The following is a 17,841-nucleotide window of genomic DNA, read 5'->3' as shown; positions in this document are numbered from 1 at the left end:
TGATTCTGTGAGAGTGCAAGAACTGTAAATATATCCAACAGTGATTTAAGGTTAAGTTGAAGGAAAGTAAAAGGTAAACTGAGATTGTGCAAGAAAGTAGTTAATATTGATAAATACAATGTACACACAGTGGCGCAGTGGGTAGCTCTGTTTCCTCACAGCAAGAAGGTTTTGTTCATGTTCTCTCCAGATTCCTCCCATAGTCCAAAGACATGCACTTAGTGGGGTTGGTGACTTTTGGTGATTCTAAATTGCCTGCAAGTGTTATTGAGAGTACAAATGCTAGTCTGTCTCGCTGTTTTAAGTTCAATATGATTTGTGGATGGCATAACTTTCCTGAGACACCTGAATGCATCACCCTCACAAGGGCATCACATTTATCAGAGATGAGCGCCCCCAAGCGGACAGTAAACGAATAGCGAAAGCTAAAGAAAATCTATCTACGTTTTAGTATCCTTGCATGAAATCCCTGAACTGTCTGCCGTTACAGGCGCTGCAATCTCGGTTCGGCTATGAATAAAAGCGAAACTGTGGTCGTTACAGGTAAACTGTAAATGTTCGTGTCCTCCATAATCGCACCAGACCGACTTTTATTTTGAATTGGCAAATTCGATTTACTTTTAAGGTTTTGGACCTTTTCGACAGTTCTTGAGCAACACCAGCTGGGAAGTCGCCAAGGTAATAACGATCAACGCCACCGGCTGACTGAGTCTGAAAATAACTCATTTGAAAAATGATTGCAGGGGTTAAAACTGATCGGACTGGGGGAGAAGGTTGACGTCCACGTGAGGGAGTTACCAGTGAGTTACTTGAAAACCCAGAAAATTATTGGTGAGCTCTGGCACACGCTTAACCCAAAGGTAAAAATAAAGCGAAATGTGACTTGTAGACTGATCACCTTATTATTTTAAAACTTAATTCTGTCAATAGATTTCCAAAATGTTTATTGTGCTTCTTCCAAATATGAAAAATGAATAATAAAGAAATCCCACCACATAAGAGAAGGTGAATAACTCACTCTTGTGTTTGTGGGCATTTACTTCAGTTTGCTGTACATCTGGGTTTGGCCAGAGGCTCCAGTGTGGTGATTTTGGAGCAAACGGGGAAGAACACTGGCTACAGAGACCGAGATGTCTGCGGCTACTGTCCAGAGACTCGCTGCTGCGTCGAAGGGGGGGCACAGAAGCTGGAGTCAGTCATTAACATGAGGGCAGTCTCAAAGCACTTCAGACAAGCAGGGATGGATGTAGTTTATTCAAGAGATGCTGGCAGGTAGGCAAGTGTTCCAGCACGATCAAGAGTCACTCTTGAATATGAGATAATGGCTGATTTCTTCTTTTTAGGTACCTGTGCGATTTTGCATATTACTGCTCACTGTATCACGGTCAGGGGAGAGCAGCCCTCATCCATGTACCCACATCTGGTACCTTGGCCTCAGCTGACAGACTGGTGCCTCTGCTGCAAGCCCTCATTCAGAAGATCCTGGAACAGCTGGAGGAGCATTCAAAAACAAGAGATCCCCCTTTTGTGTCAATGAGGTAGATCGTGATCCATAGCAGATACCCACTGATTGGCGTGAATGGAAAATTAAATATAGCAGGCATTCGTAGTTCTCATTCATTTATTTATTCAAAATTTCAGCAAAAAAAAAAAAGAGAAAGAAAATACAAGAAATTCTCAGATACATATTCAGAGAAGGTGTTTTAAAAAATACACCATCTCAGCTATAGGTGTGAAAAACTTTGAGGCCTCAGATATAGAGCTTGAAAGAAGACAGTCTAGTGATTTTTCGTTTTGATTATTTCTTTCCCCAATCAAGTAATGAACACACAGATTTTGAAAGCATCATAATAAAGTAATAGTAGTAGTAGACCAAGGCCCCCTCAGAAGGTACAGGAATGCAAATCATTAAAAACAGAGGCGCAGGATGATGATGATGACGATGATGAACCTCAAACTTATTATTGCAGTTTAAATGCACTGATGCATTCTCCATAAACCTGACATTTGCATGAAGAACATTCTGAAGAATTGAAATGTTGACAGACGACTAAACTGTAGTGTATATTTATGCTGTTTAAGCCTAAGGTAACGCAAAAAAAAAAAAAGAAGTATCGCGTGAAGCTGTAAACTATCGTCTTTTTCTAACCATGATTACTCTTCACCGTGACTACCCGTAAATCTACGCAACATCCCTGTCCTATACATGTCCACGAGTTCATTGTAAATGTTGTAAGCTTTGACAGGTTCGTGATCTAATGGTAACTAGTTATTCAACAGCTATTCACCTCAGAACAGATCAGTGTCTACTCTCAGAACTGGAAAGTTGACATATACCATAATACAGCAAAAAAACAAAAACAGAAATGCATAGATATGTTAAGTAACTACCTAAGCTGTTTGCTTGTCAGTGGTGATTTTTAAACCGTTGTGATATTAAACAGCAATCAGACAGTTTTATCTATTTTTTTATTTACCAAGAACTTTAATTGAGCACCCAAATTTCACATTAGAAGTTACCTGGTTGCCTATCTGTGATCCCATTTTCTTTTTTTATTGCTTTTGGGTATTCATATAAATGCAAATTATCTAATGTTCCCAGCCCATCAGCCCTTGCACTGAGTTAACGCTCGCCAAGTAGCCACTGCGAGTTAAAAAGTAGCACTGAGGTTTCTTTTGTTTGTTTGTTTTAAATGAGACGCTTTGAGATGTAAAAGCTACTTTGCCACCTTTTCACGCTTGTTCTCTCTCTTTTTTTTTCCCTCCTATTTTGTGGTGACAAAATAAGATCTACTGAGGTGACTGAACCAGCAGCATTACTGTAAGTATCAGTTACAACGGGCCAGACAAAAAAAAAACGGGGGGTGCAGACTTGACTTTTGATAGAGCAAAACAACTCTGAACGGACAGCGAGGGAGTGGCACCGATAACGGGAGTGGAAATGAACGCTGGGATCAGAATGTCTTGGCATTCAGCAGGTAGACTGGGAAGGAAGGGGAAGGGGGATGATGACATTCACATAACCACAAAGAGTTTATAAGGGTAGAAAATGACACTGTTTTACTGCTCTTGTGATTCCAACGTGGAAATCGTTGATTTAGGGGTTCCTACAGAAGTTAGAAATAAGTAGGAGGCTGCTTTCCCCATCTTATGGAAAGTACACAACTATCTAGTTTTTGTTGTTGTTGTTCTGAAAAAGTGAATGCCATCTGTTTGCTTGGAATAAAGTGAGAGGTGGAGTCGCAGCATCACAGGCTGCAGGTCAAATTGTTTTATTGGAGGTGATGAAAAAGTTTCCCTTTTTAAATATTTCCCGTTTTATATCTATATCTATATATATATATGTATGTATATACATTTTTTATTTTAGACTTTTATATAAAAGCATTTTAGAAGAGGAAAAATTAAAAGTTTTTGTCTTTTGAGGATTTGAGGTTGTGACATTTATGTTTGGAGATGGAATGTGTGGTGTTGAGCCCTGGCCTCCTGTCTTATCACGTACTGCACCTGCCTCGGTTAAAATACAGTGTAGATCGACGTCCTCACATAAATACTCATTTACATTTGACACTGAGAGCAAAACTACACCATACTAACGGCTGCTGTTCAATTTGAGCAAACGCGCGGGCCTTTTTTTTCTAAAAGCTTTAACCCGCTGGGCCAGAAATGGCCGGGGTAACTTAACAACACTTCCATTCCATCTCCTGTGTTAGTCCGCTTCGTGAGGTTTATCTAGATCCCTGTGGGGGTTTACAAAAAAAAAAACGAGAAAGAGTGAGATGTATTTGTTTTCCATACGCATACATATATTTAAAAAGAGTGAGGTAGATATACTTAAAGGGGAAAAAAAGAAAAGGTTTTAAGTCCCCCAGTTATGACACCAAAGAAAATGCATACAAAAAAATCCAACTTTATACTGAATCATGGGGCATTTATACAGTGATTTAAACTGATATCACGAAAGGAAAAAAAAGGAAGAAGAAATAAATAACATTTCTACAGAAAAATAAAATAAAATAAAAGAAGGGGAAGGGGAATCACCAGGTAACATGAGCAGAAATCCTTCAAAACACTTTCAGTATTCAGCCATTTGTGACATTGAAATGCGTTCCCTTCCCTGGACTTTAACCCATCCTTTATTTGGTTTTAAGAAGCAGTCGTCATGAAGATTAAACAATAAGTCTGAAGAAAGGAAATCAGCAGAGGGAACACTGTGCTAGAGGAGGGAGTAGAAGTGAAACGGTTAAAAGATGGTTGGCATATATTAAGGCAAACGAGACAACCTAATTTAGCCCTATCTATTGGAAAAAAAACGAGGCAGGACGTGGATGGGTTAAAATACCAGATCTGGTAAATATCTCGTATACTGGAACTTATCCTGACTTCAGAAGGAGGCACGGAGGGGGGAGGGGGGGGGGGGGCATGATGATCAGGAGCAGGGAAGGAAGGGGAAATGGTGAAGCAAGTACAGGATGATGTTGTGAGAATGTGTGGAGAAAGCAAAGCCTTAACTTTGACCTGAGATCGAGTCGCACCTAGTGGCCAATGCCAGGCGCAGTGCTAGACAATAAAGTACAAAAAGAGGGGTGCAGAAAGTACACGCTCTGCTCACAGACTGAGCCAAGGTGTCCGTTCTAAATAATAATAACATTAATAATAATAATAATAATAATAATAATAATAATAATAATAATAATATAGACATCCAGAAGTAGAGAAAGAAACATTTCATAAAAAGAAAAGGCAATTAACAAAATGTAGTGTTGCAGAAAACCTTTCGGGGGTCATGTTTTGTGATTTAAATTGGATATTTTCTGAACAGTTTAAGGGTATCAGAAATGGACTGTTGTGGAGACCATAAAATACCAAACCTGAAGGATTTCTTTATATATATATTTTTTGGATGTTATATATATATATATATATATATATATATATATATATATATATATATATATATATATATATATATATATATATATATATATATATATATATAAAAAACATCCAAAAGAGGAAAAGAATAAAATAGCAGCTTTGTTCTGTACAGACATAGAGGCAAACATTTTTTTAACCGTAAAAAGGTTTTAAAAAAGTGACAAAAACCAATGAGTGTATAAAAACGATCCTGCAGTCAAAAATACAACTGTAAGACCTTTATATGTGTTTGAAATGTAGATAAACTATTGACTGTTCTAAAAGGAGACCACCTGTGACTTGAAAGCTGTCTCTAGGCTACTAAAATCACCTCATTTCCTGTCTCTTGCGTTGTATTCGGTACAGCAGTGCCGGCGAACCATGTTCACCTCCCACTGTGAAATGCACAATTGAAAATCTCAGAAAACAAAGGTTAGAAGAAGAAGTCAAAGTGGAGCCCGAGTTGTATTCGTAAAGTATAAAGTTCAGTGATTTGCTCATTTGAAGTGTGACCTTCTGATGCTTTGATGTTTTCAGTCTTTTTTTTTTTTCTTTTTTCTTTTTTAAAATAAATTAAACAAAGACAGAGGCTGTGGCTCAGAGTTGGCTGTGCTTCAATCACATGCCTTCTTCCCTCAGATGTTTGAAAGATGAAAGTAATGAAGGGCATGTAGGTGGGCAAGCAAACTTTTGATTAGCCAATCAGCACCACGGCTTTTCTCTTTTTCTGAAAATTTGTCAGGTGTTTGTAATGTTCTCACATATTTAGTGTTTTTTTAGTCTTGCTGACCACTCAGTCACATTTTAAATGGCCATGGATGCAGGCTGTAGCAGACATCCAATTGACCTAAAATGCACGTCTTTGGACTGTGGGAAGAAGCCAGAGTACCTGGAGAGAACCCGCAGAGGGAAAACATGTCAACTCCACACAGTGTCCGCAGCCAGCGTTTGAACACAGAACCTTCTACTTTGTGAGGCGACAGCTCTTACCACTATACCACTGTGCCGCCATGTGATTGGTGTGCACACAGAAAAAGAGAAAAATGATTACATAGGCTGAGAACAAGTCAGCCAGTCCTCAGTTTTGAGATGGAACCAGTAAAATCTGCGTTAAACATAGAAAATAAGTGATAACCAATGGTGAAGGCAGCAAACTCCTACACACAGCTGCTCCAGGAGCAGTGACAGATAAACATGAAGACTGAAAACAGCCAGGCAATCCTGGCATTATCTTCCACACAGACACAACTCTGAACCACAACCGTCAGTAAGAAGGGACACCTTTTAGGAAACTGAAGAGAAAGCATGATTTGGCAATAGTCTGGCAGAAAATAGATCTTCCTCTACCATTCTGACCTACACAGGACAAAATCCCATAGAAACATCAACAGTAAAATAAAAAAAAAAATTTAAAAAAAAAGATCTTAGAGGATCAGAAAAGTTGGAACCTTTCTAATCCTCACGCAACATGAGGCAGTCTGCTCATGTCAATACAGTCATTTTGATGGAAAGTAATTTTAGAAATGGAGCTATACCATATTATGTATTATGTGTATAAATACACACTTGAATATCCATCACATCACCTCTGAAATCATGAGGAAAAAGTGCTCTTCTGTTGGTTTTGCTGGCAGATATGCTTTAAAAAAAAAGAAGAAGAAGATTTTCTTAAAGTTCATGTGTAAATCTGTAAGTCAGGATACATGCCTGTATCGTTTTCCTTCTTTAAGGACTCTTACATAACAAAGACTCAGATACAGGCTGCGCAGGATGGAGTTTCCCAGTGTTGAGCTTGAGCCACCAATTGCTCTGTGCTATCTTGTTTTCCATTTCTTCCGAGTTTATGTTTGACCTTAAGAGTGGAGAGACCATCTACTGGCAAACAGTAGAAGAAAGCAATTTCTTACCTCATCCATCCCTCCTTAAGAGACAGATGAGAGGTCTGTGATACCCTGTGTAAAAGGGGAAGGAGGAGAGGGCTGGTCTGATATCAGCAGGCTGATGACTGGGGCAGTGGCAGCGCCCGTTCGTTCTTTCTGCCCCCGTTCATGTGTGCATAGGGTTGTATCTCATCAAAACTGGGCCGCAGCACCACGACAGGCCCGTTGGCCGAAGCATGTCCTGAGTGCTTGTCCAAGGCTAGTCCTGGAGACGCCAAGGCTGAAGCAAGTGGGCCGGGAGGAGAGTTAGAAACAGGTCCCAGTAATGGCGTACTCGGGCCTTGCATGGGGGATAACTGATGCGTTGAAGGAGGAGACATGCCTCCTGCACACCCAGACGAGGAAATGACAGCAGTCGACGGCTGCCTCACGGATGAAGGGTCCAGTGGAATGTTCTCCATGTTTTCGACCTCCATGTCCAGCTCCTCTGTGTCCGGCGGCTTGTTCTCCTCGCTGTAGAAGAAGCTCACTTCCCTGAAGGGAGGATCCAGTTCGTCTTTGATGCTGTTGATGATCTCCAAGAAGGACGGACGCATCTTAGGGTTATACTGCCAGCACATTCGCATCAGTTCAAACCTGAAAGATAAATGAGAAAATCATCATTTTTGTCATTTCCGTGTAAACATTTCTCACACACCAGCTTGAACTGACAAACAGAAACTTCTTAAACTGCAACATATAAGCAAACTTTACAACCGGTAAGGACAGGAGGGATGAAAACAGCATGTGGCCCTGTAAGTCTTGTTTCTGTCCAGCAGGTGGCAGGAGAAACTGAAGTCCCCTTTAGGGCTTTTTGGCACTACAACTCAGTTCATAACACTGATGGTGAAGAAAGAACAGAGACTGTAATATCAGCATTGGTAAAGTGTGCTACACTAGATTTTATGCTTTAAAAAAAGAAAAAAAAAAGGATGTAGTTATTGTAAATACCCGTCCTTACCACTTGTAGCTGCTCATTAATTCGAAGCAGGTTTGTTGGCAGGTAACCTTGGTGAGCATGCCTTCTCTTTAAATACTGTCGCATAAAATTATATAATTAAAACCCTGTAAGACTGTGGCCAAAAGACTAAATATATGTGCGCGCGTTCCAAAGTTGCTGCAAGCTACAAGGCTTTCAGTGGCAATAATATAGTAAGTAAATCCACAAACTATTTTTATGCCAGTTCAATTGTTTTGAAATTTTGCCGTTTTTTTTTTTTTCCTTCTATTTTGGGGGTTCTGTTTGTTTTTTCTTTTTAACAACAAATACAGTAAGATCAGAAATGTAGCATGCACTCAGCAGAACAGTCAATCATACTTAAGGTTACTGTGTCAGGCCAGCAACCGAGCTTTGGGAATGTCAAAACAACATCATAAACGGGAGAATTATTACAGTTTTGTGTGGTGCTGGACCGCACACCACAGCTCCAATTATACACAAACAAGCTCAGAATACTCTCTAAGGCCCGCTGACATAAACACCTTGGCCATCGCTGCTCCGTTCTTGCTGTTCCCTCTGTCTTGTTTTTCCTAGTGGTCTCTTTGCCATCTAGAATAACCTCTGCAGCTGGGTGCCAGCTCCTCTCCGCGCCAGAGGAATTATGGGTAAAGCTTCCTTAAGCACGTGCCTCGCTTCATGCTCTGAAGCAGCAGGGGGCGGCTCAGACTTGTTTTGCACATGTGCAGGAAGTGTCTCAAAGTTGACGTTCCGATGTCCGAGCTCGGGCAGCAAGGACCTCCCGTGAAAAAGGCGCACGGCGCTTGGAAGTAAGGCCGATGCACCAGAGTAACCCGTCTGCTGCAAACTTCCGACGCCGTCTCGCACGAGGCTTCTTGATGCAAATTTCGAAAACAAACACTGTAAATCCTGACTTCTTGTCAGCATCCGGCCAATCGTGACCCACAGGCCGCATGCTTTGGCTAAACTGACTAACATTGGACCTGTCAGCAACACAAAACAGATTACATGAGCTTTACTTGCACTACATTAAAACTCCACTTGTTCTTTAGCTGTGTTTTTTTCCCCCCAAATCACTTCACATTCAAATTTGAGTGCACCAAATGTGCTGTATAAATACAACTGAGCAGCAGCTATTAAGTTACTGAGAGTTACGGCTCGGATGGTTTGCCTCAGGTCTGCTTTTTTGTTTCTGTTTTTCTTTATTTGCTCAGGCTGATTCGATATCTTTGCTTGGCTGTATGTCTGTATCTGTATTATCCTGCGAATTTGCCATCTGCACGGTATTAAAGTATAGTGAGAGCTCATGTGTGTTAACGTACTTGGCCAATAAACAGATTCTGACTTCACTGTCCGATATACTGTATAAGGACGGTTACAAGCGAATATGAGATAGTCGGTGTCAGAATTATAAGAAAATCTTCACTGGCCTGGATAAAGCCAAATATTCACAGAGGAGATGGGCCAACAAAGCTTGATAAAAATCAGAAACAGACGCAATTTCAGGCCAAGTGTAAGTGCAAAAAAGTCTCCAAACATCTATGCTAAATGCTTAATAAACCTGAACAGGAATCCCTGCCAGATCTGAAAAACTTCACACGTGCAACCTCCCCGGCGTGGCAAAACCTTGACGGATAATAGCGTGTAAGTGATATTCCACAGAAAAATAATGATGTTTAATTTAGTCACATTTATTTTCCAATTCTGAAGGAGGAAAAGCACTTTTATCTCTGGGGAACTCTAGACAGAAACATGAGAATAACAATCAGTGACCAAAGCTACCTGAGAAACAAAGGAAACAGTACAAGTAGGAGACATTCAAGGCTCTCCAAATATGACTCATCCCTGTTTGTGTTAACCTGCCCACTTCCACTTCTTCTGTATCTTTCTATTCAGTCTTTGTATGAACTCTCTGGCTTCGCTGCACTTGGGCAATCTTCTGGAAATCTCCATTAAGTCACTACAGCAGAGGCGACCATCGACAGTGGCCTGACTTCCATGTGTGCTGCTAAGCCCCGACTCCACCACCTCTGTAACACAATCCACACACTCCTGTAATCAGGACAAAACAGCCACGCTGCCATAGAAACGCGAGGTTTGTGTCTGCACAACACTTGATCCTCTTTTTCTTTTTTCTTTTTTCTTTTTGCTACTCACACTCTTTCTAAGGTGAGGTCAGCCGTGGAGAGTGGGAGGGGAGAGAGCAGAATGCCTTCTTATTGAGGTCAGAGGCGGAGAATCGAAATGCATGTATGCAGCGCTGCATGCCGACGAGCAGGCTGTGCTCTGGCTTTTCTTTCCCCTCTAACAGCCAAAGTGTTTGATTGATTGACTGATTAATTTCAAATTAAATAATGATAACTTTCTCATCCACCACGCTGACAGACAGGCACTACCTCCCTCCGTAGTAGGAATGAGGGGCATCTTTCACACACTGATAGTGGCATCCCTTCTATGGGCCGGCGCTGAAGGCTGAGCAGGGTTCTCACTGCCAGCTGACCACTGAAGCTATGTCGTCAACGGACCACATTTATCCGGTGACGTTAATGTCGGCCCTCGTCTTGGCTCTACCTTAACTTATACACACGATATCCTTCACACTCAGAGCCACAACTTAAAATAAAACAGGGCAAAATATTAATAGGACAGAAGACATGGGTGGCTGCGGCTGTAGAGGATAAAATATCCTTCATAAATCCAAGCTGATGTTACTTAGTTTTATTGTTCTTAAGGGCAGGGTCACAGATTTGACAAAAGAAAGACTTACAGCATGTCAGGGCAGTTGTCAGGTTTGTCCAAGAGTCCTCCCTCCATGACAAAGCGCAGCACTTGTTCATTGGACATCCCCTGGTAAGGCTGTTCAGCTAAGGTGGCGATTTCCCACAGCACGACACCAAATGACCTGCAGCGAGAAATTAGGCAACATATTCAAGTAATATATTGTGGCATTTTATGTGATGCTCTTTCGGCTTTCACAGTAAACGTTTATTTTAACCATCAATCAAGCACACATATTCTTTTATTGCTTAGGAATAAACTTTACTTTGAAGAGCCTATCCTACATCATCGCTCTAAATTTGAAAGAAATTACATCCATTATGTTAGTGACTAAATTGTTATCAGGGTGACCTGAAAATGCCTCACCAGTAATACTTGGTAACCATCTAATAAAAGCAAAAACTCCCTCCACTCAAAATTGAGCTGCACTGTTTGCATACAAACAATAAGTACAAATCCTATTTTTCATATATTCCTTTTTTAATAAGAGCCACATATGGTGCTTGTTTGAGAGCCGTGGTGCTTGAGATGTGCATAAATGTCCAACCTAAACAGAGAGGAATATTCTAGTAATGGTTTTAGAGGGACTAAATGTCAAACAGCCTGACTGACTGATACAGAAAAGGTAATAAATGCCTTTTAATATACAGAAGAGGGGGAAAAAAACTGATGTCAGCATGATAACATGCTCACAGTGACAGGCTGATGCTAGGAAGGTATCTGATTTGGCGTGCTCTGTGCCTTAGTTTATTGTGTTGAGTTGGTGAGATTTACTGGAATGTAGTCATTAAAAAAGGTATTAGAAGATTGAAAATTCTGATCTCGTGATGAAGCAAGATGAAAAGGCAGAGAAAGTGGCTGTAAAGCAGTAAGTGGGATTCATCTCCTGGGTGCAGTGAATGTCTGAACCAAATTTAATCTAAGGCTAACCGATAGTTTCTGACTTTTTGTTCTGTCCGTGTTGGACTGAAATACTCTCACTGCCATCCATCGATCGCAGTACTAACAGCGCACAAGCTGAGCTGACACTGCTGACTTTATTTCAGGCTTCATTTCTTTTCTTTTTGGAGTGTTTCATGTATCCTTAGCTCATATCTGTCCACAAGTTCCCCAAAAAGATGAATGCTATTTTAAATATTGCAACTTTAAGTTCCCCAAATAATCTGCACTAGAATCCAAAATGAGCGCAGGATGTCGGAGAGCCGAGCATTTACCCTGCTTCTTATTTTAACTTCATGACGTGTGGCACGGTATGTTGTAACACAGCTTACATGATTACAATACTGCCGGAAAAACCTCAGCATGAAGTATTTCTTCAGTTTAACTTCAAGACTGCCTCGCGATGACCACAATATTTGTTTACTGTACTACTTTGGCTAGCCAAATTTTCAGATGGTATGCTTAACTTAAAAACAAAATAAATTTAAAAAAAGGCCTATTACAATACTGCACACCAGGATCTCAAACAGTCACCTACTCATGATGACATCAGGGTTATCTTACACTAAACTTCTTTACAACATCAAAGGGGAGGATATAGTACACAAATTGTGGAGGTGTGTTTGTGCTGGCACGGCAACCTCTCATTTAAAGACATCTGGAGCAGTTTAAGCCCACTCTTAGGGACTAACCCGTGACATTTGGGGAAACAAACACGCAGGGGGTTCTAGTAAACAGTAGTAAAACACAGGAAAAAAAGTGGCAGTGCTGTAGGCTGGGAATCTACAAAACAGTGGAATAATAGAGTTGTCAGTAAATGAAAAAAAGAAGAAGAGGAATACTCTTGGTCTGTACTTTTTTTGCCAGGAATTTCCAAAGAGGCAGCCAGAAAACCAAAGGTTTGGATGCTTTTGGAAACAGTAGTCATGATTTAAAAAAAAAAAAAAAAAACTAAAGTAGAAAATTATCATAAGAATATATTATCTAGTTTTTTGCCACAGCATGAACTGTTTTAGAGTATACACAAGGACAAAGGCAAAAAAAATATTGAGGTGGTTATGGAAAACTTAGCATCTTTCTGGATTTAAGGAGGTTTATACATGTCTAATGTAGGGCTGCCACGATTAGTCGACTAGTCACGATTACATCGACTATCAAAATCGTCGACGACTGATTTAATAGTCGATGTGCCGTTTGAAGCTTTGTAAGATCACAAAAGACGCAGGAATAAGTAGTAGGATTTACGAGTGTAATAACGGACTGAAACAGAAGATGGCAGCACTGCATGTACAAGGATGCCAGCTGCCGTTAAACACCGAAGAAGAAGAAGCTGTGTCCCAGAATTCATAGCGCAGCCCAGCTCAGTTTCCAACAATGGCGGCCGCTAGTTAGTTTTAATATTACTCTTATTATTCTTTCTGGGTCACAAAATAAACGTTTAGCATATTTTCAGGCGAGAATGTATCTGTGTAAACCTCAAATATCGGACACCAATTATCAAGACACCACATATGTTCAAAAGCGCTCCGACGTTTTCGGAGACGTCTGTTACCCACTAGCTCGATAGCTAGCCGGGGGCAAGGCTCACTAGAGCCGTGAGAACACCGGACTCCCGGCAAATCGTTTTCAAACCCACCGCCGTCTTTCGCTACTCAGGTTAAACATATATAAATGACTTAAATAACTTAAAAATGTTATTGTTTGGCTTTTTTTTAAGTATTTTATTTTTTCCTGAGTAAATCGGTTTGGCTGAGATTAAAGTTATAGTTTTTACACAGCTGAATAAACGTCAAGCAGACAACTGATTATCAGAAGTGTGAGATGCTCGAGAATATACTCCGGTGTACTGTTATATTTTAGATAGCAAGGAGTTTATTAAACTTCACCGAAACAATCTGCAAATTTCATTAAAATTTAATAAACTATCATCTTGTCTTTATTTTTAGTTAGCACATACCTTAAACACTTAAAGCTGTAAGCTAATGATAGTTATATAAGAGCAGATGCATGCTGGTGCAATAAGCTCTATGTCCAATGGATGCGTGATCTGGTTAGTCGACTAATCGCAAAAATAATTGGTGACTAGTTGACTATCAAAATAATCGTTTGTGGCAGCCGTAGTCTAATGCAGGCTTGTGTATATGTAAGAGTGATTTGCTGCCATACCAGACATCAGACATTGTAGTAAACACGCCATCTTTCAGTGACTCTGGAGACATCCAGCGGACAGGCAGCAGGCCCTTTCCTCCTTTTCGGTAGTAGTCCGTCTCATAAATATCTCTGGTCATGCCAAAATCTGGAGAGAAAAAAAATGAAAGCAGAAGTTGAGGAAGCCACTAAGTATCACTCATTATGTGTGGGAGAGGGAGCTCCAGAGAGCTCATCTATTCCTCTCACCTCCTCCCTCCCCTCTGTCCATCTACATTAACGTGCTTGGGTCCAACACTGAAATCCAAACAGTTTTTTTGTCAAGGCCGGCAGAGCGGGGGAGGCTAAAGGCAATATATTAACTTGACTTACCTCCAATCTTCACAGTGAAGTCCTCTGCTACCATGCAGTTCCTCGCTGCCAGATCTCTGTGGACAAATTTGTTGGCGTTTAGGTACGCCATACCGTCTGCGATTTCTCCAGCCATCTGGATCATCTTTTTGAGTGGGGGTAAGACCTGGCTGGTGGCGTTCTGCGGTAGAGCAAGAGGCGGTGAGAAGAGAAACTCCATGAAAAGCACTATTCAGTCAGTCGACATATCACGCCTTTCTGTTTTAATCAGCTGAGCGAAACAAAGCGTAGAGTGGATGATGTATAAGGGTGACAGAAGAAATTGTAAAAATTAAGAAAGAGAGCAGAGGTGTGTGTGTGTGTGCACATGTGGCAGGTTGCTTACTTCTTTGCGCAGGGAGCGCAGGTGGCTCTTGAGATCTCCGCGAGTCATCAGCTCCATAATCACTAAGGTTGGCTGTCCCTGAGAGACCACGCCAAGCAGCCGCACCTACATTAATCACAGCAGTGCAGAGGGGTCAGCTCTGATAAAACAAAACTGTGTCCAAAATACATGCTACAACTTCAAAGTAGGTTTTGTTCACATAGGAAAATATGAAATATGCTCAAAACTTTAAGTTCTGAAAAAAGTATTTTTTTTTAAATAAAAAAAACAGCACTGAGTTCATTCAAATAGGCAAGTCAAGTTCAGCTGTGATCCAGCAGATTGATGATACCGTTCTACACTTCTACAAATCTCTTATGGCACACTATTAAAGCACCTTTAACCTGCCTGCCTGCCTGCCTTTGGTGGATCATATTGCTGTTCACCCCAACCCGTGCCAAGAATACCCCAGAACAGAGCCATGCCACCAAATCCAAATTACTGCACATGTGAGTATTCACCTATTACAGTGGTCCTGACTCAAATCACTTTGTATTTTCCACTGATCAACACCATTCTCCCACAAAGCAAACCACAAAGGAAAAGTCTCACTAGACTTTCTCACTGTTGGGTTTTGTGTGATTTCTTGTTAGAATAAAATGTTTGGCTTCCACTAAATCTAGATAACTTTAAAGACCACCACGTAGTGCATTCAGTAGCAATAAATTACTAGGCAGTAAGGTAGGTTGTCTGACTCAGAAGCACACTAGGTTATAGTTCAGCTCCATCCTGCATTTGCAATTTAAATGTGTTTTTTTTTTGTTGTTGCTTGGAGCATTGTTAAAGATCTTTATCCTTAAAAAAAAAAAAAAAACAGTGACTAATAAAAAGGCTTTAACAACACATCCACTTTATGCAGTTACTGATGCTGTGATCACACTGAAGTGAGAATATACAGTACATCCTGGAGTCTGAACTGCAAGTCATGCTGCAGCTGTCGGAATAAAGACAACCACAGCGTACTTGAGTCTACGTCTGCGAGGATCAATTTCATCTCGTGACTGGATTCATTATGACAATACACTGGTTTATTATTAATAACCGCATGAGCCAGATGGTAAGGATTTGATGACGCGTCCAACTTACCACATGGTGACAGTTGAACTCCTTCATGACAGAGGCCTCGTTCAAAAACTCAATTCGCTCCCTCATGCTGGCCGTCTCATTGACCGTCTTGATGGCCACTCTCGTGTCAGGTTCGTCCTTCACTACTCCCTTTGCGATGCCTTCGTACACCATGCCGAAGGATCCCTGGCCCAGTTCCCTGTGCATAGTGATCTTCTCCCTTGCTACCTCCCACTCATCTGGGACATACACTGGTACACAAGAGACAGCGGGTCACCATCAGAGTTTAAACACCCCACCCAAAAAACCCAATGAAAAATAGACCAAATATCCAACAGTCTTACTCTCAGTAGCACTGAGGTACTCTGGATTGACTGATGCATACAGGACGCCGTTCCCCAGTCTGTCACTGTTCCTGTTAACACAAACTCAGTTAGCCTGCAGGCAAGTCTGATTGCAGATGCTGTGTACAATTTTCAAGAGGAAGTCTACTCTTTACCACAGGGGAACGTTAATGAAAACAACACCTTTTAGCGCTGATTAACATTACACTGATCATTAAGCTTCGTGAGCATAGCCAGGCAGAACAGCTTAATCAAAGAACTTTTGTCAGGCAGTTTTAAAAGCGTGTCTGCAAAAAGATACTTGCCTCTTTTTGTTCACATAGAAGAGGATGGTGGTGAGGCTGGCGATAAAAATTGTCACAATGATGGGAATTATGATGACCACATACAACGTAACACCGTCATCACCTGTCAGAGAAGACAAAAACCCGATGGTGTCAAGTCCTATTTATTTTTCATTCCTCTGCATTCCATGTAATTAGGGAGAAGTTCATTACGTTTAGGTTGAGGCACATAGAAGAAAACACTTTCTGTCCAGGAGCCGTTTCCTGCCGGGGAAGTGGCACGCACTCGGGCGGAGTAGTTCCCCGAGCCAAGGTTGGTTAGTCGAGCTCCTTTGTACCGGCGGTAATCCTGTCGCGACACACACTTGTGCTTCTCAGGCTGGAAGAGAACAAGCACACGCTGGTTACTGCTTGGAAGAAAACATACCATCGGGTTAATGTTCTCATCTAATCAAAAATATGATTTCTTGTTTCTTATTTCAGGTGAATAAGGTTTGATGGCCTCCAATCAGCTTTCTATTGTGTAGAGTTTGTCATTTGTTTTTGGTTTTACTCAGTGTTTAAGCCCTGCGTGCATAAGCATGATTGGAGTCTGGTGCACGTTTTAAACATGTGAATCCTCCACTGAGCAAACACTGAGAGCCTTTTCAGTTGTTTACAGTATTTGGATAGTCATGGAGTCCAGGCTTTTCAATGTTGAAAAAGGAAATGACCTATGATAATAAGCTATAATTACCCCAGTCCAGCTCACCTCATTACCCAAGCGGAACTTGATCTCATACATCAAGATGAGTCCATTGGGCATAATGGGCTCTGGCCAGTGCAGCACCACACACCCCTCGATTTTGTCACACCTCTCAAAAATCACCTTGCCGGGGATGTCATCCGCTTTGACTGGGGGAACAGGCACAACCACAATAATATAAACAAGGATATTTAATTTCAGAAAAGGTGCCAGCACATTTCATTTTCCATTTTCTACACCGCTATGTTACCAAAAATAGCAAGGATGCTGTGTAAATGAAAACAAAAACAACACAATCGCTTGGAGTCATTTTAAATCCTTAATCTATTTGAAAACTGAGAGATTTTATATTTTTATATTACATTTATATTTTAACCCTCTCCACCTTTATTTCCGAAAGGCTCAGCTTTGTTTTATACCCAGTCATGGTACCGACCTCCTTCCAATTAACCCAACTAAGTGTGAGATGTTTGACCAAGTGTTTTTCACCATTATGCACCTTTTCCAGTGTTTTTTGCCCGATATCCATTTTTCGTAATATTTGTGACTTTTTCAGGTAAATAAAAGAAATGCACTCTCTTTATATTTGTCAGCATTACTGAAAACAGGTAGTTGAATGCAGGCTTTTTATTATGTTTCTAACCTGCAGGTTTGGTCCTGGAGAAGACGAAAGCTCCAGCGCTGCACTTCCCCACCACCTCGTTGCACGCATGGATATCAATGCGGTAGACGGTGAAGGGCCGCAGATTAGGGATCTCTAAATACTCTGTTGTGCTCTTGTCTTCACTGAAGGGGAACTCTACGTTAGGAGGAATGCCATCTGTACTGTTATCCCCAGCGCCGAGAGTGGTATTCCCTCTGCCGCCCTCATAAAACAGTGTGTTGTTTGCTGTACCAGAAAGGTCTCTGCGCCGACGCTCTTGAGGTCTGAAATACAAAGACACAATTGAATATAAAACCTGAAGCACA

The 17,841-nt window shown here is 41.1% G+C and overlaps 2 protein-coding genes across 2 annotated transcripts in view; one reads left to right on the top strand and one right to left on the bottom strand.

Annotated features, from left to right (window-relative positions):
• The first annotated feature begins 460 nt into the window (after positions 1 to 460).
• pgpep1l (pyroglutamyl-peptidase I like) lies at positions 461 to 3,245 on the top strand. Its single transcript, XM_035907111.2, has 6 exons — positions 461 to 543; positions 626 to 678; positions 744 to 860; positions 1,046 to 1,272; positions 1,344 to 1,538; positions 2,789 to 3,245. Exons 1-6 carry the CDS (start codon positions 513 to 515, stop codon positions 2,823 to 2,825), a joined length of 660 nt encoding a protein of 219 aa, XP_035763004.2. The 5' UTR covers positions 461 to 512; the 3' UTR covers positions 2,826 to 3,245.
• Positions 3,246 to 4,977: 1,732 nt separating this feature from the next.
• Positions 4,978 to 17,841, bottom strand: part of igf1ra (insulin-like growth factor 1a receptor) — a 72,657-nt gene continuing 59,793 nt past the window's right edge. The window contains exons 11-21 of the mRNA XM_006789385.3: positions 17,516 to 17,799; positions 16,879 to 17,021; positions 16,341 to 16,506; positions 16,149 to 16,251; positions 15,844 to 15,914; positions 15,521 to 15,750; positions 14,396 to 14,500; positions 14,032 to 14,191; positions 13,678 to 13,807; positions 10,562 to 10,696; positions 4,978 to 7,433 (exon numbers count right to left, since the gene is read on the bottom strand). Coding sequence (XP_006789448.2) covers positions 6,908 to 7,433; positions 10,562 to 10,696; positions 13,678 to 13,807; positions 14,032 to 14,191; positions 14,396 to 14,500; positions 15,521 to 15,750; positions 15,844 to 15,914; positions 16,149 to 16,251; positions 16,341 to 16,506; positions 16,879 to 17,021; positions 17,516 to 17,799 — 2,053 coding nt within the window. The 3' untranslated portion in view covers positions 4,978 to 6,907. The remainder of the gene's footprint in view (positions 7,434 to 10,561; positions 10,697 to 13,677; positions 13,808 to 14,031; positions 14,192 to 14,395; positions 14,501 to 15,520; positions 15,751 to 15,843; positions 15,915 to 16,148; positions 16,252 to 16,340; positions 16,507 to 16,878; positions 17,022 to 17,515; positions 17,800 to 17,841) is intronic.

This window comes from Neolamprologus brichardi, chromosome 7, assembly GCF_056152115.1.
Source record: "Neolamprologus brichardi isolate AB-2024 chromosome 7, ASM5615211v1, whole genome shotgun sequence".
NCBI lineage: Eukaryota > Metazoa > Chordata > Actinopteri > Cichliformes > Cichlidae > Neolamprologus > Neolamprologus brichardi.
Note: the sequence above shows the minus strand (reverse complement) of the source record. Positions and strands in the feature narration are given on the sequence as shown.

Coding starts and splice junctions, on each gene's coding strand:
- pgpep1l (XM_035907111.2), top strand. CDS start 513: ATGAATAAAAGCGAAACTGTGGTCGTTACAG. Junction 861..1,045: donor GGCACACGCTTAACCCAAAG/GTAAAAATAAAG, acceptor CATTTACTTCAG/TTTGCTGTACATCTGGGTTT. Junction 1,273..1,343: donor TATTCAAGAGATGCTGGCAG/GTAGGCAAGTGT, acceptor TCTTCTTTTTAG/GTACCTGTGCGATTTTGCAT.